Source organism: Nicotiana tabacum, chromosome 16, assembly GCF_000715075.1.
Source record: "Nicotiana tabacum cultivar K326 chromosome 16, ASM71507v2, whole genome shotgun sequence".
NCBI classification, from domain to species: domain Eukaryota; kingdom Viridiplantae; phylum Streptophyta; class Magnoliopsida; order Solanales; family Solanaceae; genus Nicotiana; species Nicotiana tabacum.
The window spans coordinates 9,942,400-9,968,983 of record NC_134095.1 but is presented as its reverse complement, the minus strand read 5'-3'; the positions used below and the strand labels follow the sequence as shown (position 1 = coordinate 9,968,983).

The window sequence follows — 26,584 nt, the reverse complement described above, 5'->3', positions numbered from 1 at the left end:
TTCTTCTGGAGTCAGTCTAGAAAATGTGTTTTAAAAAATCGAGTTTTAATCACGCATCACAAACAATTACTGAGTTGGAGTGAGCGTTTGCTTTATAAGTTAGAGTAACTTGTAAATCAAATAGTTGTGGTAGGAGTACTGGAGAGCATTGAATTACAGTCTTGTAATTGATACATTTTTTGGCTCATTGTTCTAGTGGAGTGGAAGTTGTCGTGGTTTTTGCACCTTTTCAGTTGGGTGATTTTTCACGTAAAAACTGTTGTATTTACTTTACTTTAAGTTGACGAAACACAGTAAAAATCAAGTTTCTTGGTGAACATACGGGTACTCAAACTAATAATTTTGTTACATCTTTTATAACACACAAATTGAATTACAGTGTACAAAATACACGAATTGAATTTTACACGTCATCTGTAACAAATTAAAGCTTTAAAGTAAATACAAAACTAATTAAAGACAAGGATGATCTTGTGTGCTCCAAACAAATGATGTACTACTCTGAGCTTTTGTTTGTATGAGGTGACTTGGAATCCCTGAGTCTTTTTTCTTCTGAAAGTAACATTGCAAACCTGGCAAATATAATATGATCAATTTCATTAATTAACACGAAATATTTTTCTTGGTATTAGTATGATTACTATATACAATTATATAAGATGGTAATGTTCTGAAAAGAGTTGAATTACCTTTTTAAAGTTTCTTCATTTGTGCCATCATTTTTGCTTTGTTCAGATAGACCTGTCTGCAAATTTACCCTTGAAACCGGTTTCTTCAATAAAGTTTTCCCTATTTCAACCAATTTGTCCATGTTCTCTTTGGTTGATATATCTACGGAGGAGTCTGTTTCAGTTAATGTGTCATCCTACAATTGGTGAACAATATAATTATCTTAGTTAAGATAGAGTCGTAAGATCTAGAACTTTATATTTTTCAGTATTTTATTAAAAAATAGTTTGACTAATATATATAGACACTAGTATACGAAATTTGTATATTATCAGGTTTTTCAAAAGCTAATTACAACTAATTATTTTATTGCAAGTATAAAATGGTATAACTTGCAAACATGATAAGTGACATGTTACAACAGATAGTATAAAAATCTTTTACGCTATTAAAGTAAAAATTAAATTCTATTTGAAAATAGGCGGATCTCCAAACAAATCAGCTTCAACTGCATGTCGACAAAAATGTATTAAAAGTTTATTCAACCTTTTTTTTTTGGGTAGCAAAGTAAGACAACCTGCAATCAAGGAATAGACGCTACCATCCCCGGGAGATTCTATTATCTCTCTACCCAACTTCTCATCTAACATCCAAGAAATTCCGTGACGGAAGTAGGATTTCCGTTAAAACGGTTCAAAAAGAAATTAAAAAATATAAAAGGACTGAGGCTAATGGGAATTGAAGGAGCAACTTCAAAAGGGTTTTAAACTCCCTCGACCACTAAGCTATATATATATATATATATATATATGTGTTTGTGTTGTATCAAGGGGATTCAAAATATAATATGTAGAGTCACAAAACGAACATTGCCTGATATGTACAGTGTACCCTTTCCTCCCCCTAAATCCGCCCATGTCAAGAGAATTACGACATTCAAGTTGTCGAATAATTTAGGATCAAATAATTAAGAAAAATCAACCCTAAGAGAGAAGCTCAATAAGATAAGTTAACGGGAGTTCCCCGAAAGAAGGTCTCACCATCCCACCATTTAATTGGCTCTTAGAACTTTTATTGATCTTTGGCAACAAAATTCAACTTTAAGGACGAAAAGGGCGATCCATCTATTTATAACAATCAATACTATTTAGATTTTTTATTTATAGGCTTATGTAATTGTACCTGAATACGAAGGTAATTTTCTTCAGAATGAAGAGCTTGGAAAACAACAGAAATATGAAGATCAACCATATCACCACTGGCTTGAGTAAAAACATCCACAATTGGAGTTGAACCTCCATTAAGAAGCCAGCCCAAGATACCCCATTTGGATGCAATTTTAGCATTATATTTCTGTTCCACTTTTGCTGATCCAGTGCCTATAGATATCACCAAAAACCTTCCATAATCAATGGGCTTGATTGGGAAGAAATCTGGGTTTCCGGTCATTATTTGGCGGGTCACTTGGCTTGTAGCAACAAGGGCCTGAAAAAGCAATAACCAAATCATATAGATTTCCAACTAAAAAAGAGAAAGAAATAATGCATTTGGTATGACAAAAGTTATTTTTGAAAAAAATGATATGAAAAAATATTTCTTAGGAAAACAATTATGGTTCTCGATTAGAGAGTGAAAAATATTTTTCAAACAGTATTAAAGATTGATAGTAATATTAGCAAATCTGAGATGTTTCGATGAAATTTTTAATAATAAAAATTAATATATGTTCAATTGCTGGTTAAAAATTAAGAGTTGAAATAATTGGGAAGGAAAATGATTTCCGCACACCGCACATAAGTGTGGAAAGTCATTTTCCCTCTTTTAACGGAGAATGTTCTCTTCGGAAAATTTTTCATGGCAACCAAATATCAGAAAATGACTTATTTTCTTGTAAACATTTTACATCAGAAACTAGAATATATTTATACAAAAAAAAGGTATTGTACGTACTGGATTGTTAGCTGCGACTCCACCATCGACAAGATTGAACTCATGAAAGTTGCCATCTTTATCTTGGGTCCGGAAGAAATGTGCAGGAAGATACGTTGGAGCAGCTGATGTGCTGATGCATATATCTGAAAGCTTAGCATCCATTAATGGTTTTACTCTGGCCTGTTTGCATTTCGAAATTATGTTAGTCCTTCCCTATATATATATATATCTATACATAAATTCAGAGGTAGAGCATAAAAGGGAGAGAAAAGGACCTCAAAAGTGGAGAAAATTGTTGGCTGTAGATTCTTGATATCAAAAGTAGGAATAACCACATTAGTCAATGTCTCATGCAACAGAGTCTCCCCTAATTTCTCCTCTATGACTTGGTGAAGATACTTCCCATTATACTTTGGTCCTATTAGAGATTTCAAAGTCTTCACTATTGATCCAAACACCATCCTGTGATTATCATGAACAACAAATATTAAAGGTGACCGTCCTAAGATAATATTATTACAAGAGAATTCTAAAAAAGGAGGCCGTATTCCAAGGTATGATGCGGACAACTTATCCTAATGTAAGTATTAGTAGCTGCTTTCACGGTTCGAACCCGTGACCTATAGGCCACATGGAGACAATTTTACTATTGCTCCAAGGCTCTGCTTCTATTACAAGAGAATTCCACAGTTAAAAAATGAAAGAAAAAGGTTAATTACTTTTTCTGTGGGAAAATCTTAGAGCCATGCTCAAGATAGAAGGGTTTAATGTCTTTAGCAGCAAATAAAGGACGCTTGTCTTTGTCTGGGGCTGTTAGCATGGCCGTGACAAGACCACCTGTGCTTGTTCCTGCAATTATATCGAAGTAATCCGCAAGCCTTGCATCCTCACCATCCAATTCCTATTCATCCAAATTTGGAACTCTTTAAATATAAATTCAAAGTACTAAACATGTACATGAATATGGTTGTTCCAGGGCACATGCTACTTAAATTCTAAACCAAGATGACATAAAAGAATTGTTATGCTATTAATTAAGTCACATAAAAGATAACATCAGTTAATTACAAGAACGGAGCTAAAGGGAGGCGGTAGCATTCAGTAAAATTCCCTTCGCGGAAAAACTGTATTATGCAAATATAGGTTACAATGGAAGCTTAATTCACCTGGAGTTGAGATTCAAGATACTCAAGAATAGTGGCAGGAATTATTCCCCTAATGCCACCTCCATCGATGCTGAGAATGGTTATGAGTTTACCATAAGTTGGAGGCTGCAACTTTAAAGAACCAGATGATGAAATTGCCTTCTTCATTTTCCTAACTTGGTAATTTGATGAATGTAAGAGTTACGATCGAATATTATTGTTGGGTTGTTTTGAAGCAAGTAAATAATAACACAAGAATACTTAAAACTTTTTATTGATCTTCAACAAAAGGACGAATCACCTATTTATAGCCCTCAAAGTAAGATTAAAGAAACTTCCCCACAATGCTCATCAAATTAATTGCTTCTACTAATTGCAATCCTGGATATGTTTTGGAGACCGATTTATTTTATTTTATTTTTCAAAATCAAAGAGTGATGACCACGAATATATCAAGAACCAGTCAGAGGCGACCTAATTAAATGGCAGGTGCCTAAAACTTTCACGTTACGAGAAAAAATTGTGAGACTCATATTTATAATTTTATACGAATAGTTTATCAATATCATTTTAGTTTGTCAACTCTAGAAAATTTTGATTGGTAATATAATTAAGACAGAACTATAGTTATCTAGCGAACAAAATATATACGGTCTCTCTATAACAACCATCATCTATAATAATTGTGACACCCCATAATTTTTTCAAACTATATATACTTGTCACTGGATTTAATCACCCGTGGTTATTGGAGATGGTAAAATTTATGCGAATAATATTAAGCATATTCCTAAGTGAGTTTGAGTTGTTAGAAAGGACCCATGAGTTATTATCTTAATTACAATTTCATATTTTCTCATAGATTATAATAATTATTTATTCACATGTGGATGCATAGATATATGTACATTTATACTTGGAGATGATATTATGTACTCGAGGGTATTAACGATGAAATTAAAATAAATAAGCTTGTTAATGGGCCAAACTCACTTTACACTTAATGTTGGGAGTTGATGACGTTAGGGCTAGTAAATGAAGGGTGAAAAGAATGGGTCAGTCCCACATGTCACATTGCTATTGACCTAGGATAGTTATAAAGACTAAGGAATTGAAAATTCTTAGCTTTGGTTCCGAAAGAACGGCGCAATGCAACGGGAGGACAGTATGTGTCATTTGAATTGGCTCCGTGGAAATCATACGTTATGTCATGGGCGGCTTTCCAGCCGTGCCCCATGACCCCTTGGGCACGCCCCGTGGCGTCCTAGCAAGCCTCACAATGCCTAGCGCCACGGATGGCCCCGTGGTCTTGGTCGGTCAAGTGACAAGCGCGCATGTGCCTCTGTCGCCTCACTAATATCCCTCGCCAGCATCCAACCGCAGGCGGATGCCAACAGCGCCGCGCGCGCAGACCCTGATGCCAAAGACTATTCTGCTGACAACGGACATGTTGCTGCCTTATATAAAACTAAGTCTTTTTCATTGTAAATATAGAGTAGTTTTATTCCATGTACTTCCATTATGTTTCTCTAGCTTAATCAAGTCTAGTCTTGTAGCTTTGGTTTATTTTTTTTTAAGTATAATAGGGGGGATCAAGCAATGAAACTTTCTAGCAAGCAAACAATTCTCTGTACTGGTGTCTCTCCCCCTCGAGACCGCGTTGCCTTTCTGTAATAGCTTTCATTAATGTAATCAAGCTTTCTTTCATTCTCAATTCTCATTCATGTTCTCTCAATTGTTCTTGACATTGGTTTTCCCGTACGACACTGACAATCTAGTCTAGCGTACGGAGGGGACCTCAGTTGGCGGACGACAACTGCACTGACATCAGCTGCTTAGCCTTACGTCGCCCTTACAAGGAATCTCAGGAAGGCGCCACGTAACAGTTAGGATGAATTTTGAGCAACGTAGAAAGATTTGGGAATGGTAACTTACACTAGCAAGTCTCTGTTCACAAATCAACAAGTAAGTCAATAGTTCGAGTCCGACATACACAAAAAAATCGCAACTCATCGTTATATTTTCTTCGAAGTTGGAGACATTGGAGGCTGTTTGGTTAGTATTTGGAACATCGCAAGGTTGAAAAACTTGTCGTTTGCGAGGTAAGTGAGACTTTAAGCTTTGATGCTTGCTTTTCCAAAACCCATTTGAAAGTATGTTTATTTATGTCTAGTCCATGTGTTGGGACGAGCGTGCGCTTGGCAGAATCGGTGGTCTTTGGCGGCCGCCGCAAATATATATTATTTTGTTAAAAGCTGAAATTATTTAATAAGTGATTTGTGATGTAGTGTGATGTGGCGTAGCCTCGTGCTATGGCGTTGGGGCGTTAGAAATTATTTCTTCGTTGTCGTAATATATTTGGAGTATTGTGTATGCCGTCGTGATAGATTTGGAGCATTGTATATGCCACCGCTATACATTTGGGCATTGTGTATGCCATCGTGATAGATCTGGAGCATTGTGTATGCTGTCGTGGACTCGTCGAGGTGTTTGGTTAATTTTCTGCGCTGCCATTTATGACAAGTCCTTAGTGTAACTGTGATGAGATATATAATGTTGTTGTTGATGATTGTTTGGACCTTATAGAGTAATTATATGATAAAAGAATTTCTGTGCATATTATTTGTGTGCTCGTTGTTTGTTTGTATTTTCTAACACTTGTTTCAGAGGTATTCAGAGTGGAGAGTCGACTGTCGAGAATCTTACTGTGTCATATTAACGTATAACTCACTCCTTACCTAGATGTCTATGCAGATACTATTGGTGAAAGCGCAGCTAGCAGCCACGAGTTCGCTAGAGTTGATTCAGTTATTGAGGTGAGCCGTCACATTGTTCGTGGAGGCTACCTAAAGAGTCTTTATCATTTATTCATATAAGGTCTTTTGTAAGATGCTCCATGATCTAGTGTGGGATTTGGGCTAGAGTTTTAATCTAGTATTTTGAGATATTAATTGTTCGTAATTAATTATTAGACTATTTAGATACTTATTTAATTAATTAAATGCTGCAAATTAATGGTTAAGGCATGAAAGTATGGTTCGCCTGGCTGGTGGTGTTAGTTGGGTGCAGTCACGTCTAGGAGGTAGTTTGGGACATGACAATAATATTTCACTATAGTAGTCAAGTTTTCTTTGGAACGTACTATTCTTCATATTATGTTATAATATATTCTCTATAACAACATTTACTATAGCAGCCAAAAAGTATCGAGATAAATGAGACTGTTATAGAGAGGCTTGGTTGTACCGAGAGGCTTGGTTATACCCAGAGGCGGGCCTAGAATATTTTCGCGATGGGGGCATAGTATTCTGCTCAATCAATGTCTTCTAAAGGCTTTTAGTGCTTAGGGGTGTCAAGTGCTTTAAATTAACCATTTTTAAGGTATATACATATACATATAAAAAATTTCTACCGAAGCTTATAGGTCCATAAACCCTCACTGTAACACATAGGTCTACACCTATAACTATTTGGGCAGCCGAGGATAAGTCAAAAGGGCAATGAATACTTGAACTTGAACAGCCAATGGGGTATAATCACCAACACTAATATAAATTTATGATGTAAATCATGCAAGATTTGAACTTCTATAATTAAGTACAATTGTTTTTCGCATTATCATGTCGTGTGACAGGTAACTCTAAATAATTGCCTATAATTAGTGTAAGTAGTAACTAGTAACGAAGAATAAAATAACTGAATTGTTACAATGTCAAGTTAAATTACATTGTTAATATAAATTAAAGTTCTTTACATCGTTGGTGTATATATAATTTATATTCACCTTGAAAAAATAAGTACATTCTAATTTTGTTCGTTATCTCTCCATATTGGACAAGCAAATGCCATAGATATTGGAATTTGGAAACAGATGGTAATGTGCTGCCCAATTATGTCATTTTAATTTTCAAAAATCTTTGAGTTGAAGAGGAACTTCGCTTAATTAATCTATTTGAGTTTGAATTAGTATACTAATAATGATGGGCACTTTGGCTTCAGTTTTAAAGGAAGAAAAGTAATCCATGTAATTCGTCTAGTACGCGTTTAAGATGTTTCAACAGATGTAGCTTTCATATTCCTAGCAGTAGTAGATATGAATTATATGTATCCTCTTATCAAAAATTAAAAGCTCCATAACTAAAACTAAAACAAATGTCTATTCTCATTTTTGGTTTGTAAGATAACTGAGATAGAACTCTCTCCATAGCGCGCGACATAGTCCACAACTAATTTTGAAAAAAAAAAAACACATATAAGTTTATTATTACTTTTCCTAACCGGTATATATAGATTATATACTAACTATACACGGTTTATACATATATTATACATAAATTATACATATATCATATATTCGGTAGTTACTTTTAGTTTAAGCGATTGGATGAATGGCATTTTAGGTTAATTTTTTATTTATTTATTTTAATATTTGTGCAGAAAGAAAAATATTGACACGCCTATATAATATGGCTCAAACTTTGAAAAAGGGGGAAAAGAAAGAGACGATGGATCTGAAGTATTTCAAAGGTAATCAACCTAGATCACTTGTTTTATCTTAATTTTATAATTCAGTAGGATGACCAAGAAAAGTTGAGTGTAAATAAAGAGAAATCAAAAAGTAGTGCCGTGATTATTTGTATAGAAAGATACTAATAGTCAAAACAAGCAAAGAATGTTTTAAAATATTATTAATACCACTTATTGTTTATTAGAAGATGATGCAGATGCAAAATTGCACGCTTGGAGGCTTTTTTTACTTTAAAAAATGTCAATAAAGTTTATCCATAGAGCTATTTGAAGTGATTATTTTAATGGTAGTTATAGCAAAGAAGAGAAAGGCGAATGTTTTCTTGTCGAACGAAAAATCGTGGGTCAAGAATCTAGAGTTTTCGAAATTTAGATAATTAATTAAGTGACTACTTCATGATTTTCCTTCTTTGATAGTGCAATATTTCGTGTATCCGTTAACTTGAAGCAAAATTTAAAATTTATAAGAATATGGATGATGGACACCTATCTATATCTATATTATTATAAAAGCATGAATAAAATGTTGGATTACAAAAATAATATTTTAATATTAAGCATAATAACTCATAATAAAAGGATATAATCGGAATTATAGACATTAGCCTTGTAATCCTATTACTTTTAGGATATACTTCTTAAAAAATTCCTATTACTAATTTAATTTTAAAAAAATATATTATATTGTCCAAATCTATTTAAAAACAGGAGAGTTCATATATGATTATAAAAGCACGAATATAATATTGATAAATCAAAATATCTAAAATATTAAACAGAGAACTCATAAGGAAATGACATAGCTGTAATAACTTATTTTTTGGACTACAATAACTTCTCTGTTAATTTTTTTAATATATAAAATTTTAACATTAATCAAATCTTGTCTATTGAACTCTTATTAAAAATATGTAGAAACATTTAATAAAATCAATTTCATAAGAATCCTCCATATTGGTAATACATTACCACTCTATAATATTCAATACCAAAAAAAAATTAATGCTAAACGGACTGCATAAAGTATTGAAATTGAGAAAGCATTCCCACGATAATATATTATTATATTATATTTGAACTTCTTTCCTAATCAAATAATATTTTTTTATTATTAATTTTTTGTTTAATATAGAAAAATATACTCAATTATTAAAGAACAACTAATTTTTTTTAAGAATATAAATGTGTGATAAAAGAAAGAAAAACGTTGGTAAGAGCCAATACCATTACGAACGTTTGTTTAAGAGGTGGAGAATGTAACGACCCGACTGGTCGTTTTGCCTTCTAGGACCCCGTTCCCTTAAATAAAACTTCTCGTGCTTGCATTAGCTAATTTACGACTTGGGGGGACGGTCGGTTCGAGAATTGGAAGAGTTTTGAGTGAAATATGTCCATTTGATTCTTTAAGATTTTCTTAAAAGACTAAGTTTGACTTTGGTCAACATTTTGAGCAAACGAACCCAGATCCATAATTTGACGGTCCCGGATGGTCCGTGAAAAAATATGGGACCTGGGCGTATGCCCGGGATCGAATTCCGAGGTCTCTAGCCCGAGTAATGAATTTTTATTAGAAATTGTTCATTTGAAGTTTTAAGGATTTAAAGAAACTAAGTAATCATTGATTTCCTAGGTATCAGGGTCATATTTTGGTTTTGAAACCTGGTATAGGTCCGAATTATCATTTATGACTTGCCTATAAAATATGGTGTCAATCCGAGTAGTTTAAGGGCGTTTTGGCCCGTTAGAGTGAAATTAAGAACATGAAGTCCATAAGTTTGATTCATTTGGTTTTAGGGGATGATTTCTAGATTTGGCGTTGTTTCGAGTGTTCCGAAGGTTCGAGTATGTCCGCCTTGTGATTTCAGACTTGTCGGTATGTTCGGGCGGGGCCCAAGAGCCCCGAGCGTCAAACGGACGAGGCCCGAGTGAAGTGGAAATTTGGAAAAGGGCTGAAGGATTGCTGCTTCTGTCATAACCGCATCTACGGTTCTTGGACTGCAGGTGCGGTTCTTCTATCGTAGAAGCGGCCTAGGTGGCCAGGCCAGGAAACCGCAGATGCGGCTCCCAAGCCGCAGATCCGGTCCCAGCTTTCCCTCTCCTTTTCGCAGATGCGGTCTAATTCTCGCAGATGCGGTCCCCTGACCGCATATGCGGAAATCGCTGGGCAGTGAGGTTCATTTAATACGAGTTCAATACCATTTTTATCACTTATACACTCTTCCATTGGCGATTTTGGAAGATTTGGAGAGGAGACTTCCACTTAGCATTGTGAGGTAAGTTTATGTCATCCATCTTTAGTTTAATACTTGCATATTATATAGATTAAACACTAGAAATTAGGTAAAATCAAGGGGTTAGAGCAAGACCTAGGGTTTTAATAAAACTTAGATTTAACCACGAAATTTGTGATGAAATGAATTATGAATCATATATTATTGATCCTTAGGTTGTAGAGAACAACTTCCTTCGAAAAATCTCGGAATCCGAGCATGTGGGCCCGAGGTCGGAATTTAGGAAACCTGTGTAAAAGGTTGGGAAATTGTTTAAATAGTTAGAATTCGATCTTGTGAGTCTATATTGACTAGTTCTTACTTCATTTAACTAGTTTGGGATTGTTCGGCTCCGAATTGAGGGCTTGGACTTGTTCTTGATATTTGGAAGTGCGCTTGGAGCGAGGTGAGTCTCCTTTCTAATCTTGTAAGAGGGAATTGTCCCCATAGGTATAATAATTGAGAAAATTGCTACTAAATGCGGGGGCTAAGTACGCACTAGGTGACGAGAGTCCATGCGTAGCTACTATGACGTTAACTGCTTGGGTAGATTAGGACCCACATCATGCCTAAATTGTGAATATCTCCATATCAACTTGCTAATGTTATCATTTATGATATGTTAGAGACTTGGAAAGAAATAAAGGTGAACATGTGAACGTGTTGAACTCTTGTAAGAATCTATTTGTATATAAATATGCCTTTGTGTGTATTCTTGATGTTTCTTGATATTTATGGATCGGGTCGATCGCCTCGGTGTAAATAGATGCATCTATGGTTCGCGCCGTTCGACCCTCGGCAGTGCACAGTTTATTTTTTGTTGGAGCAGGCCGTCGACCTCGGCATAATGTGCGCATGATATTTATGCGAAATCTTATACATGACTTGTTTTGTTAAGTATTTTGAAATGTAAATGACTAACTGAAATATGGTCAAGAACATGATTATTGCTTTTCGTTATAAACTGTTGATTACTGGTGATCCCCATGCTTAGCGTAACACTTTATCATATTATTTTGACCCTAGTAAGTATTAAGTCGACCTCTCGTCTCTACTTATTCGAGATTAGACCGGATACTTACGGGGTACATATTATTTATGTACTCATACTACACTTCTGTACTTAATTGTACAAGATCTGAGGCAGGTATATCTGGTTACCAGTCTGGTGCGCGCCCCTGATTTAGTGACCGGGACTTCCATGGTGAGCTGTTTCCTTCCTATGCTGTTCAGCAACCGGATGGAGTCTTTTCTTACTTTTGCTGTCTTTTCTATCTCAGACAGTAGGATAGAGACATTCTTTTGTATATTCTACTAGATGCCTATACTTGTGACACCAGGTCTTGTGATACACATTAGTAGACATTTATTCTGGGTTGTATAATCGGGTTATATATATTATTGATCACTCCTAGTTTTAAATCTAAATTGGAGCATCCGCTTTACTAGTTTTTGATAAAAGCAATATAAGAATTTAATTATGTTTCCGCGTTGGCTTGCCTGACAATGGTGTCGGGCGCCTTCATGACCTATTACGGAAATGGGTCGTGACAACATGGTATCAAAGCACTATGTTCACGTATGTCTCACAAGTCATGGGCAAACCTAATAGAGTCTTGTAGATCGGTACAGAGATATCTGTATTTATCTTCGAGAGGCTATAGGGTATTAGGAAAGACTACTCTTTATTCATTTCTATCGTGCAATGGTTGGTGTACTAAATTTCCCTCTTCTATTCACTCACAGATGGTGAGGACACGCACGACTGACGTTCCGGACCTGGGAGGAGCTGCTCCCCTCGTTGCTAGAGGCTGAGGCAGAGGCCAGGGAAGGGCACCGGCCCGTGGCAGGGGACGAGGGCATCTCAGAGCTATTCCAGTAGCACCACCAGCAGATCCTGCAGTAGATCCTATCATCGAGGAGCAGGGCGAGGTGCCCGCAGCTGAGCTTACCCCGGCATATTTTATGACAACACCAGGATTTCAGGAGGTCAGGGGCCACATGCTACGGTTTATGGATTTTATGACTCAGGCTGGTTTATTTCCAGCAGATCCAACTACCTCATATGCAGGAGGGGGAGCACAGACCCCTACTGCTCAAGCTCTAGGTCATGCAGTTGTAGTGTATCAGACTCCGAGTGCACTACCCGCAGATGGGGCCCAGCCAGTCGCCGCAGTGGCGCCCTAGCCAAGACCAGCTACGGACGAGGACCCGCAAAAGTTATTGGACAGATAGACTAGACTTCACCCTTCTATCTTCGGGGGTGAGCAACATGAGGATGCCCAGGACTTCATCGATAGGTGCAGGGACAGAATGCATAACATGAGGATATTGGAGTCACATGGAGTTGACTTCACTACTTTTCAGCTGGAGGGCAGGGCCCGTAGATGGTGGCAGTCCTATGCTCTTGGTAGGCCAGCAGGTTCTCCTCCCCTCACTTGGGGTCAGTTCACACAGTTATTCCTGGATCGATACATTCCACCCTCTGAGAAGGAAGAGTTGCGGTATCAGTTTGAGCATATTGAGCAGGGCTAGATGTCGGTGACTGATTATGAGGTGAGGTTCTCTGAGTTGTCTCGCCATGCACTCACGATACTTCCCATATATGCAGAGAGAGTGCAGAGATTTGTTGCGGGGTTACACCTAACTATACGATCTGGTATGGCCCGAGAGGTAGAGATGGGTACAGGGTATCAGCTAGTGGTTGAGATTGCTCGCAGGATTGAGGGATATCGTCTGAGGGGTAGAGAGCAGATGCAGCAGGATAAGAGGTCTAGATTCTACGGAGAGTTCTGAGGCGCCCCGACTAGGGGTAGAGGTCAGTTTGGGAGGGATCAGCCCAGTAGGCCCCCATTTTCAGCACCACCACCTACTCGGGGTGCTCCAGCACGCCGCTATTTTAGCGCCATGCCAGAGAGTTCTTATCGTCCGCCAGCTAATCAGGGTTCCTCCAGTGGGTTTTCAGGTCCTCCGGATTCTTCTAGTTCCTATTTGAGTGCTATGCCAGAGAGTTCATACTGCCCACCAGCTATCGAGGCCTTTTCCAGTAGATCTACAGGTTTTCAGAGTCAGCCATTAGGGCAGCAGGTTACCGCACCACATAATTGTTTTGAGTGTGGAGACCCTGGTCACATGAGGAGATACTACCCTAGACTTCGGGGCAAGGCAATGCAGTAGGGTCAGCAGCCCATGATTTCAGCACCAGTTGCCCAGCCACCTAGAGGTGGAGGGCAGGCTGGTAGAGGCCGTCCTAGAGGTGGAGGCCAGGCAGGGAGAGGTCAGCCAACTACTGCTCAATCAAGTGGAGGCCAGCCAGCCGACGTTCCAGCCAGATTCTATGCCCTTCCGGCCAGGCCAGATGCATTGGCCTCAAATACCATTATCACAGGTATTATTTCCGTCGGTGGTAGGGATGCTTCGGTACTATTTGATCCAGGGTATACTTATTCATATGTATCGTCTCTGTTTGCTCATTTCTTGGTTATTTCTCCTGAGCCTTTGGGCACTCCTGTTCATGTGTCCACTCCTGTGGGTGATTCTGTGGTTGTGGATTGGATCTACCGGTCCTGTGTGGTCACCTTCTGTGGTTTAGAGACTAGAGCAGATCTTCTATTGCTTGATATGATCGATTTTGAGGTCATCCTGGGCATGTATAGTTATCTCCATATCACGTCGTCCTAGATTGCCATGCCAAGACTGTTTCACTAGTGATGCCAGGGTTGCCGAGGTTGGAGTAGAAGGGTTCCACAGTTGATACACCTAGTCGGGTTATTTCTTTCCTGAAGGCTTGACATATGGTCGAGAAGGGGTGTTTGGATTATTTAGCTTATGTTCGAAACACCACTGCAGAGTCTTCGACGATTAATTCGGTACCAGTAGTCCAAGAGTTCGCCAATGTTTTTCCTTCTAATCTTCCTGGCATGCCTTCGGATCGTGATATTGATTTCTGTATTGATTTGGCTCCAGGCACTCAGCCTATATCTATTCCACTGTACTGTATGGCTCCTAAAGAATTGAAGGAGTTGAAGGAGAAGCTTGAGGAGTTGTTGGCGAAGGGGTTTGTTAGGCCCAGTGTATCACCTTGGTGTGCACCAGTGTTATTTGTGAAGAAGAAGGATGGGACTATGCGGATGTGCATTGATTACCGCCAGTTGAACAAAGTTACCATCAAGAACAAGTATCCGTTGCCTCGTATCTATGATTTGTTCGAGCAGTTGCAGGGTGCTCGGGTGTTTTCTAAGATCGACTTGAGGTCAGGATATCATCAGCTGAAGATTCGGGACTCAGATATTCCGAAGACTGCATTCCGGACTAGATATGGCCATTATGAGTTTCTGGTGATGTCCTTTGGCTTGACTAATGCCCCAACAACATTTATGGATTTGATGAACAGGGTATTCAAGCCTTATATTGATTCGTTTGTCATCGTCTTCATTGACGACATCTTGATATACTCACGTAGCCTGGGGGAGCACGAGCAACATTTGAGAGTAGTGCTTCAGACCTTGCGAGAGCAGAATCTGTATGCTAAGTTCTCCAAATGTGAGTTTTGGCTAGAGTCAGTGGCATTCTTGGGGCATGTTGTGTCAGGAGAGGGTATTAAGGTGGACCCCAAGAATATTGAGGTAGTTCAGAGTTGGCCATGTCCTACTTCAGTGACCGAGATCAGGAGCTTCCTGGGGCTAGCAGGTTATTACCGGCGATTCGTACAGGGCTTTTCATCTATTGCATCACCTTTAACAAGATTGACCCAGAATGGTGCTCCATTCCGTTGGTCCGATGATTGTGAGGAGAGCTTCCAGAAGCTCAAGATAGCTTTGACTACGGCACCAGTTTTTGTATTGCTTTCCGGCTTGTGGATGTATACAGTATATTGCGATGCTTCACGCATTGGCTTGGGATGTGTATTAATGTAGGAGGGGTGAGTTATTGCATATGCTTCGCGTTAGCTGAAGGTTCATGAGAAGAATTATCCTGTGCACGATCTAGAGTTGGCCACAATTGTTCACGCCCTTAAGATATGGAGGCATTATCTGTATGGGGTGTCATGTGAGGTTTATACCGGTCATCGTAGCTTGCAACATTTGTTCAAGCAGAGGGATCTTAATTTGAGGCAGCGCAGGTGGCTTGAGTTGCTGAAGGATTATGACATTACCATTCTTTATCATTCAGGCAAGGCAAATATGGTTGCGGATGCCTTAAGCAGGAAGGTATAGAGTATGGGTAGTTTGGCATTCATTCCAGCAGGGGAGATGCCACTAGCTTTGGACATTCAGTCCTTGGCTAACAGACTTGTGAGGTTGGACATTTTAGAGCCCAGCCGAGTTCTTGCGTGCGTAGTGGCTCAATTTTCTTTATTGGGGAAGATCAAGGCCCGACAATTTGATGATCCACATTTGGCGGTTCTCAGAGAGACGGTACTTCAGGGAGGTGCCAAGGAGGTTTCTATTGGCGAGGATGGTGTTTTGCAGCTTCAGGGTCGTCTATGTGTTCCTAATGTTGATAGTTTGAGAGAGGATTCTAGAGGAGGCCCACAGTTCGTGGTATTCCATTCATTTAGGTGTCACAAAGATGTATTGTGACTTGAGGCAACATATTTGGTGGCGGAGAATGAAGAAGGACATAGTGGAGTATGTGGCTAAATGTTAGAATTGCCAGCAGGTCAAGTATGAGCACCAGAGACCGGGTGGACTACTTCAGTAGATGCCTATTCCGGAGTAGAAGTGGGAGCGCATCACCATGGATTTCGTAGTTGGGTTGCCACGGACTTTGCGGAAGTTTGATTCAGTATGGGTCATTGTGGATAGGTTGACCAAGTCGTCTCACTTCATTCCAGTTGCGACTACCTATACAGCGGAGAGGTATGCTCAGGTTTATATTCGGGAGATAGTCTAGTTGAACGGTGTGCCTGTTTCCATCATATAGGACAGAGGCCCTCAGTTCACTTCCCATTTCTGGAGAGCCATTCAGAGTGATTTGGGGACCCGTGTAGAGCTTAGCACAACATTCCATCCTAAGACCGACGGGCAGTCGGAGAGGACGGTTTAGATTTTAGAGGATATACTTAGAGCATGTGTGATTGACTTTGGGGGGCAATGGGATCAGTTCTTGCCTTTAGCGGAGTTTGCGTACAACAACAGCTATCAGTCCAACATAGAGATGGCTACGTACGAGGCTTTATACGGTCGACGTTGTCGTTCTCCTATTAGGTGGTTTGAGCCGGGTGAGGCTAAGTTACTCGGTACAGATTTGGTACAGGATGCCTTGGATAAGGTAAAGTTGATTCATGAGAGGCTTCACACAGCTCAGTACAGGTAGAAGAGTTACGTGGATCAGAAGGCACGTGATGTATCATTTATGGTTGGCGAGAAGGTTCTCTTGAAATTCTCGCCAATGAAGGGCATTATGAGGTTCGGGAAGAAGGGCAAGTTGAGCCCAAGGTTTATTGGTCCCTTTAAGGTGTTGCGGCGAGTTGGGGAGGTTGCCTATGAGCTTGCTTTACCCCTCAGCTTATCGGGAGTTCATCTAATTTTTCATGTATCGATGCTTCGGAAGTATCACGTCGACCTATCCCATGTGTTGGACTACAGTACTATCTAGCTGGATGAGAGTTTGGGTTACGAGGAGGAGCTAGTTGCCATTATTGATATATAGGATCGCTAGTTGAGGTCCAAGAGGATTTCTGCGGTGAGGGTCCAGTGGAGGGGCCAACCAGTTGAGGAGGAGACCTGGAGTTCGAGGAGGACATGCAGAGCAGATATCCCCATTTATTCAGTAGTTCAGGTACTTTTCTATGTCCGTTCGAGGACGAACGTTTATTTAAGAGGTGGAGAATGTAACGACCCAGCTAGTCGTTTTGCCTTCTAGGACCATGTTCCCTTAAATAAAACTTCCCGTGCTTGCCTTAGCTAATTTACGACTTGCGGGGACGGTAAGTTTGGGAATTGGAAGAGTTGAATATGTCAATTTGATTCTTTAAGATTCTCTTAAAAGACTAAGTTTGACTTTGGTCAATATTTTGAGCAAACAGACTCGGATCCATGATTTGACGGTCCCGGAGGGTTCGTGGGAAAATATGGGACCTGGGCATATGCCCGGGATCGAATTTCGAGGTCCCTAGCCCGAGTAATGAATTTTTATTAGAAATTGTTAATTTGAAGTTTTAAGGATTTAAAGAAATTAAGTAATCATTGATTTCCTAGGTATCGGGCTCATATTTTGGTTCTGAAACCTGGTATAGGTTCGAAATACCATTTAAGACTTGCCTATAAAATTTGGTGTCAATCCGAGTAGTTTAAGGGCATTTTGGCCCGTTAGAGGGAAATTAAGAACATGAAGTTCATTAATTTGATTCATTTGGTTTTAGGGGATGATTTCTAGATTTGGCATTGTTTTGAGTGTTCTGAAGGTTCGAGTAGGTCCGCCTTGTGATTTCAGACTTGTCGGTATGTTCGGACGGGGCCTGTGAGCCCCGAGCGTCAAACGGACAATGCTCGAGTGAAGTGGAAATTTGGAAAAAGGCTGAAGGATTGCTGCTTCTGCCATAACCGCATCTGCGATTCTTGGACCGCAGATGCGGTTCTTCCATCGCAGAAGCGGCCCAGGTGGCCAGGTCAGGAAATCGCAAATGCGGCTCCACAGATGTGGCCCTGAGACCGCAGATGCAGTCCCAGCTTTCCCTCCCCTTTTCACAGATGCGGTCCCCTGACCGCAGATGTGGAAATCGCTAGGCAATGAGGTTCATTTAATACGAGTTCAATACCATTTTTATCACTTATACACTCCTCCATTGGCGATTTTGGAAGCTTTGGAGAGGAGACTTCCACTTAGCATTGTGAGGTAAGTTTATTCCATCTATCTTTAGTTTATTACTTGTATATTAGATAGATTAAACACTAGAAATTAGGTAAAAGTCAAGGGGTTATAGCAAGACCTAGGGTTTTAATAAAACTTAGATTTAACCACGAAATTATTATGAAATGAATTAGGAATCATATATTATTGATCCTTAGGTTGTAGAGAACAACTTCCTTCAAAAATCTCGAAATCCGGGCACGTGGGCCCGGGGTCAGAATTTAGGAAACTTGTGTTTAAAGGTGGGAAATTGCTTAAATAGTTAATATTCGATCTTGTGAGTCTATATTGACTAGTTCTTACTTTATTTAACTAGTTTGGGATTGTTCGACTCTGAATTGAGGGCTTGGACTTGTTCTTGATATTTGAAAGTGCGCTTGGAGCGAGGTGAGTATCTTTTCTAACCTTGTAAGAGGGAATTGTCCCCATAGGTATAATAATTGAGAAAATTGCTACTAAATGCGGGGGCTACGTACGCACTAGGTGACGAGAGTCCGTGCGTAGCTACTATGACGTTAACTGCTTGGGTAGATTAGGACCCACATCATGCCTAAACTGTGAATATCTACATATTAACTTGCTAATTTGATCATTTATGATATGTTAGAGACTTGGAAAGAAATAAAGGTGAACATGTGAACTTGTTGAACTCTTGTAAGAATCTATTTGTATATAAATGCGCCTTTGTGTGTATTATTGATGTTTTTTGATATTTATGGATCGGGCCAATCGCCTCGGTGTAAATAGATGCATCTATGGTTCGCGTTGTTCGACCCTCGGCAGTGCACAGTTAATTTTCTGTTGGAGCGGGCCGTTGACCTCGGCATAATGTGCACATGATATTTATGCGAAATCTTATTCATGACTTGTTTTGTTAAGTATTTTGAAATGTAAATGGCTAACCGAAATATGGTCAAGAACATGATTATTGCTTTTCGTTATAAACTGTTGATTACTGGTGATCCTCATGCTTAGCATAACACTTTATCATATTATTTTGACCCTAGTAAGTATCAAGTTGACCTCTCGTCTCTACTTCTTCGAGATTAGGCGGGATACTTACTGGGTATATATTGTTTATATACTCATACTACATTCTGTACTTAATTGTACAGGATCTGAGGCAGGTATATCTGGTTACCAGTCTGGTGCGCGCCCCTGATTTAGTGACCGGGACTTCCACGATGAGCTGTTTCCTTCCTATGTCTTTCTACAGCCGGATGGAGTCTTTTCTTACTTTTTCTGTCTTTTCTATCTCAGACAGTAGGATAGAGACATTCTTTTGTATATTCTACTAGATGCATATACTTGTGACACCAGGTCTTGGCACACACATTAGTAGACATTTATTCTGGATTGTATAATCGGGTTATATACATTATTGATCACTCCTGGTTTTAAATCTAAATTGTAGCATCTACTTTACTTGTTTCTGATAAAAGCAATATAAGAATTTAATTATGTTTCCACGTTGGCTTGCCTGGCATTGGTGTCGGGTGCCTTCATGACCTATTACGGAAATGGGTCGTGACAGTTATTGATCTTTTTACTCTTTAAAAATAAAATATATGGTAGATAAAATTATAATCATGGTTAAATAATTAGAAAATGAGATGAACTAATATTAAGAATCTAAATCAACAGAAAATAAATTATATTTTATGTTAAAACCAAATAATCAAATCTTTCCATTAATTATTTATCAAGAGAATCCAATTAAAGTATTTTTTAAATTCATCATATGAGTAAAATTATTTTTCAATAAAAAAAAAATCTTAGGGTACATAAATTTATTCCATAAATAGTGTGTTAAAGATTTAAAAAAATAGATCATAAAGTAAAAAAGATTAGTATAATATTAAGAAAGTCATACAAGTGTTTGAAAAAGAACAGTCAAAGCTAAATCCTGAACAAGAATAAGCTTTCAAGACTATATTATAAAAAATCGACTCTGGTATAACGAGATTATCCTTTGTACATGCCTCCGGCGGAATCGAAAAATATTTCTATGTCATGCATTACTTGCAAATATCCGATCAAGGGGCATGATATTGTTAGCAATAAGAACAAGTGGTGTACCAACAATGATTTTATTACGAGGTCGTACAACCCATTTTAAATTTGATATACTTCTTCAAATAACTGAAATAACCATCATAAATATATCAAATCAGAGCAATAGTGCTAAATTTATAAGGAAAGCAAAAGTGATAATGTGGGATGAATCGCTTTTGACTAAGCATCAAATGATCGAAACAATCGCCTAGAGTTTTAGAGATATGTTGGATATCGATGAACCGTTTGGTGGAAAAGTTATAGTTTGGGAGGTGATTTCTGTCAAATACGATTTGTAGTTCCAAAATTGACCAAAGCAGAAACTGTAAAAGCTAGCTTGCCAAAATTACACTTATGACCTCAAATGAAAAATATTCAAATGACAAGAAATACTATAAAAGTAAGAACAGATCCAACTTCAGTGATTTCTTGCTTCGTGTCGGAAATGAATAAAAGCATCGAGTAAAAGATGATTTGGTTCTTCTAGAATACTTAGTTATCAACCCCAATGGTAATAGTAGTGTATTTAATAAGGAAAATATATATTTTCATCATTAGATTAAAACATAATTTATGCAAATTACATGGTAGAAATTAAAGAGCTATCTTAGCTAGCAAAAATTGAATATACTGATCAACTAAATAAAATGTTGATTGCTAAGTTTTATAGTAAAAATAAAATTTTTCAGTTTTGACTCAACTGGAGATGATATCAACAATAACTATTAAGAAGAATACTTAAATACTTTCATACCAAATGGCCTTCTACCGAACAAGTTTATTGTCAAGTTCATTATTTTTTACCTATGATGGCCTTCTACTATACATGTTTGTTGTCAAGTTCATTATTTCTTATGTATGTTAATGTCACCATATATATAATAGACTAAGTTAAAATTGATCTTCCATTGCATATAGGTTGATTTTGAAGAAAAATATGCTTGTCATGCTACTGAAAACTTAGATCCGCTGAATAGCTTATGTAATAGTACACATATGGTATATAGAAGTTTTGACAATAATGTCATACATGCAGAACTTAAGATACTGTTCAATATGCTTCTAAGTATGTGTTTCCCCGAATTCAACTTTTGTCTTCCGAAACTAAAGAATATCCTTTTAAGTTTGTGTGAAAATAATTTTAAGTATGTTTATATTTTGTAATTATAATAAATAAAGCACAAGGACAAACATCCTAAATATTGAATTGTATTTACCACAATATATTTTCTTACGAATAACTATATATTGCACTTTCAAGAGAGATATCAATATCGACAACAATAGTTCTAGTATAGCATAGTAAACAAAGCATTAGAAGGAAACATATACAAAAAAACATTGTCTATATAGAAGTATTCGACAAAATACCATCACATTAGATACCTTTAAACTACAATACATAATTATCTACGTAATATGACTAAAATTGATTATTTATGTAAGTTATTATGATATCCTTTAATTTTGAATTCACGTATTATGTTAATGTAATAATATTTTTTAGCATTTAGATGATTGTTGTAATATTATATATAAAATTTCTCACATTAATTAAATTTATTATTCTTTCATATAAATAAAATTTTAAACCATCATATGTCATTATTAACGTGCAATGCATGTTTATAGATACTAATTTATTCAAAAAAAAAAACGATGTTACTTAATAAGCGTTTAGATTCAATATTAGGCACAGTATTCTCGTTATTGACTTAAGACTTTCTTAAATTCATATCTTGCTTTTTCTTTCCCCCCTAATATCTCCGTGGTCATAGTTTTTGTAAAAGATGTAATAACTTAACTATAGTTTAGCATAATAACTCATAAGTAACTAGAGGTAATTGTTAGTTAGAGTTAAAGTTAAATGTCAGTTAGAGTAGTATAAAAGATATACGATACTCATTGTATCGGTTAGTTAAAAATGAAAAGCTTCTGGAAATATCCATTTCTCTCTTCCTTCAAATACGATTCCTTCTCTCTTTGATGTATTTTCAAAGCATTTGACATGGTATCAGAGCCATCTTCTCTGCAATTCTATGGATTTTCTCGTGCAATTCAAAGGGAAATCTGTTAGGTGTTTGCCAGATTTTCTTACGATAATTGATTTTCCTATCTCATGAAGGAAAGAAAAACATATTTACCATAATTGAGTTTTCCTTCTTGTAGAAGGAAATTATAAATCTTCCATATTTGGCTAGTCCTTTTTCTTGTAGGAAAATATTTGTACTTCTACAAATTGAGGATCCTTCCTTCTCATTCAGTAGCATCCACAATGTAGCCATATGGGGTTTGAGAGTCTTGTTTGGGTGGATAACTTTACGGGACAAGTGTTAGTGTGTCACTTGTGTTTGCTTCTTCGTGAGGTTATTTTCTCGATATTTTGTACTCTCTTTTATATAGTGGATTGCTCATCTCCGCTGTGACATAGGTCAATTGATCGAATCATGTTAAATGTTTATGTCTCTTTTGATATATTTCTTTTTTGTTGTCTGATTTATTGTCGTTGAGGGTTTGCTTTACTAGCTTCTGTATGACACTTGCTTTTTTTGGTCATAACAAGTGGTATCAGAGCGAGGTTCAAGACATGTTCAGCTTGGCGTGTTAAGTTCTTGGCGCAACCTATTTGACGATAATCGTGATTTTTGTCAAAAAAATTTGGCCGGAGTTCGACTCATGTTGAGACAAACTTTGTGGTGGAGATTTGGAGATGCGACCTGTTGATGAAAAGTTATGTGATGAAGGTGATCAAGTTTATTTTGTCAGAAAATTCAGCCCAAGGGGGGAGAATTATTAGGTGTTTGCCAGATTTTCTTACCATAATTGATTTTCCTATCTCATGAAGGAAAGAACAACATATGTACCATAATTGTGTTTTCGTTCTTATAGAAGGAAATTATAAATCTTCCATATTTGGCTAGTCCTTTTTTCTTGTAGAAAAAGGTTTCAACTTCTATAAATTGAGGATCCTTTCTTCTCATTCAGTAGCATCCACAATATAGCCATATGGGGTTTGAGAGTCTTGTTTAGGGAGAGAACTTTACGGGACAAGTGTTAGTGTGTCACTTATGTTTGCCTCTCTGTGAGGTTATTCTCTCAATATTTTGTACTCTTTTTTATTATTGGAATGCTCATCTCAACTGTGGACGTAGGTCAATTGACCGAACCACGTTAAATGTTTGTATCTCTTTTGGTATATTTCTCTCTTGTTATCTAATTTATCGTTGTTGAGGATTTGCTTTACTAGCTTCCGCATGACACCTGATTATTTAGGCCGTAACAAGTGGTATCAGAACAAGGTTCATGGCAGGTTCATCTTGGCGGGTTAAGTTCTAGCCGCAACCTATTTGACGATTATCATGTTTATTGTTTGAGAAATTTGACCGGAGTGCTATGCGCGTTGAGACAAACTTTGCGGTGGATATTTGGAGATGCGATCTATTGAAGATTATGAGAAGAATATGGATCAAGTTAATTTTGTCAGAAAAAGGGGGAGAATTGTTAGGTGTTGTCCTGATTTTCTTACCATATTTGGTTTTTCTATTTGTTGAAGAAAAGGGCAACATATTTACCATAATTGAGTTTTTCTTCTTTTAGAAGAAAATTATAATCTCTCATATTTGACTAGTCCTTTTTCTTGTAGGAAAAGATTTGGACTTCTATAAATTGAGGATCCTTCCTTCTCATTCAGTAGCATCCACAATGTAGCCATATGGGGTTTGAGAGTCGTGTTTAGGGGGAGAACTTTACGGGATAAGTGTTAGTGTGTCACTTGTATTTGTCTATTCGTGAGATTGTTCTCTCAATATTTTGTACTCTCTTTTATTATAGTGGATTTCTCATCTCCGCCATGGACGTAGGTCAATTGACCAAACCACGTTAAATGTTTGTATCACTTTTGGTATATTTCTCATTGTTACATGATTTATCGTCATTCAAGGTTTGCTTTTCTAGCTTCCGCATGACACCTGACTTTTTCGGTCCTAACAAAATTGAGAGAGCTTGCACAATTTTACCTGATAATCGGCAATTTTTTAATAGTCTAGAACCCTAATTTTAGAGGTTTTCACAGAACTTGTGCTGAAATTACGCATATTCTATTCATTCTACATCTAATTCTTCATCTATCATGACAATTCTGGAAAACTCAAACAGTATGAGTAGTAGTACTTCTAGTGGCGGAGCTGGTGGCATGGTAGTTCTCGACCACAGTCATCCGTTATATTTGCACCCTTCCGATGGACCTGGTTCGATGAATGTGGGATTGTTGCTAATAGGAATGGGGAACTACACACTTTGGTGTTGGGCGATTAAGATTGTATTGTTAGGGAAAAACAAATTGTGCCTTATCGATGGTACGCCGACTAAGAGTGATTTTGGTGCAGATTTGGCTTAGCAATGGGATCGCTTCAATGCGATAGTAACCTCATGGATAATGAGCAATGTTAGAAGGACCTAGTGACTGGAGTTCTTTTCTCGTCAAATGCACTGACCATTTGGACAGAACTTAGAGAACGTTTTGACATGATGAATGCCTCACGACTGTATTACTTGCATAAGGAGATTTTTATATTGACTCAAAGTATCTCCTAAGTTTTTGTTTACTTTACCAAACTTAAGGATTTATGAGCAGAGTATGACTCTATATTACCACCCTCTCCTATAAAAAATTATGAAGAACAAATTGAATTTCAGCGACCGCTGCAATTTTTAATGGGCTTAAATGATACATTTGAGCAAGCTAGGGACAGATATTGATGATGCTAAATGTGCCCAGTATTAACCAAGCATTTGCTATGATAGTTCAAGCTGAGAGTAGAAAGATAATTTCTAGCAATAACTATGGGGGTGGGAAAAGTATAGATCTCACAACAATGTTCATTGCTCAGTCCAGTAAAAACCCAAAGAAGAATTAAAATTTACAATGTGACTACTGTCATCTAAAGGGACACATCAAAGATTAATGTTACAACTTGATGAAGTATGACTTTTGTAATATGCCGGAGCATGTAAGAAAAACTTGTTACAAGATCATGAGATACCCCTCTGATTTTAAAGGGAAACATAGAGCTAATGCAGTACAAATGGAAGTAGTTGGACCATAATTTCCTCAGCATGAAGCATCTGGTATGACCTGTGCACAGGGAAGCACTTGGCTGGGGAACAATTCAGGCATTTCCTCTCTAATGTTTACTCAAGAACAATATACACAACTTCTATATTTGTTGTAGAAAAATTGTATTGGTGACATCAATGCTTGTGCAAACATGGCAGGTAATTACACTTGTAATGATACAAAGAGTTCTAAGTGGATTGTAGACACTGGTGCTACTAATCATATGACTGGAGATAAGGCTTTATTGAGCAATAATGTGTCAATAGATAATGCAGGACAAGTTCAATTGCCAACTGAGGATTCTACAGCAGTCACTCATGTGGGTAGCCATCAACTCACAGGAGGTAATGTGCTTAAGAATGTTCTATGTGTGTTTGCATTCTGATTGAATCTCTTGTTAGTTTCCAAATTTACAAAAGAGCTTAATTGTAGTGCAACATTCTTGGCAATATTTTTTGTGTTTCAGGATCTCTTATCTATGAAGGTGAATGAGATTGGTAGAGAGCTAGATGAGCTATACCATTTACATTCCATGTGACAAAATAAAAGACAGGGGATTTCACAATCTTTTGTAGTCTCAACAGGGAATTACAAAGGAGAATCTGCAGAATTATGGCATAAGAAAATGGGGCATGTATCTGTAGCAGTGCTGAAGAGAATTAACAAGCCTTAGAAATACCATTAGTTCTCACATAGACTTGCAACATAAGTGTGTAATTTGCCCTCTTGCTAGACAGACAAGACTTCCCTTTCCTAGTAGTTCTAATAGATGTCTAGAAAGTTTTGATTTGATTCACACAGATGTGTGGGGTCCTTATAAGACAGCTACTATGAATGGAATGAGATTCTTTCTTATATTAGTTGATGATTGTACTAGATGGACTTGGATATTCCTAATGAAGTTCAAATTTGATGTTCATGCACTACTCAGAAATTTCATTGCCATGATTCATACTCAATTAATAAAATAATTAAAGCGTTCAGATTCGACAATAATGGGGAATTCTTTAATAGCA

General features: G+C 37.6%; 1 protein-coding gene across 1 annotated transcript; it reads right to left on the bottom strand.

Moving 5' to 3' along the window:
• Window positions 1–336: 336 nt before the first annotated feature.
• LOC107797353 (patatin-like protein 2) lies at window positions 337–3,998 on the bottom strand. Its single transcript, XM_016620235.2, has 7 exons — window positions 3,768–3,998; window positions 3,321–3,502; window positions 2,877–3,063; window positions 2,620–2,781; window positions 1,852–2,154; window positions 690–865; window positions 337–572 (listed from the first exon to the last, which is right to left on the bottom strand). Exons 1-7 carry the CDS (start codon window positions 3,912–3,914, stop codon window positions 497–499), a joined length of 1,233 nt encoding a protein of 410 aa, XP_016475721.1. The 5' UTR covers window positions 3,915–3,998; the 3' UTR covers window positions 337–496.
• Between the last annotated feature and the right edge of the window lie 22,586 nt (window positions 3,999–26,584).

What these genes read in the sequence shown, in the direction of transcription:
- LOC107797353 (XM_016620235.2), bottom strand. Translation starts at nt 3,914, where the DNA reads ATGAAGAAGGCAATTTCATCATCTGGTTCTTTAAAGTTGCAGCCTCCA. An exon ending in ATCTTGAATCTCAACTCCAG is followed by an intron (nt 3,503 to 3,767) that starts GTGAATTAAGCT and finishes TTGGATGAATAG; the next exon opens with GAATTGGATGGTGAGGATGC. An exon ending in CAATTTTCTCCACTTTTGAG is followed by an intron (nt 2,782 to 2,876) that starts GTCCTTTTCTCT and finishes AAATGCAAACAG; the next exon opens with GCCAGAGTAAAACCATTAAT.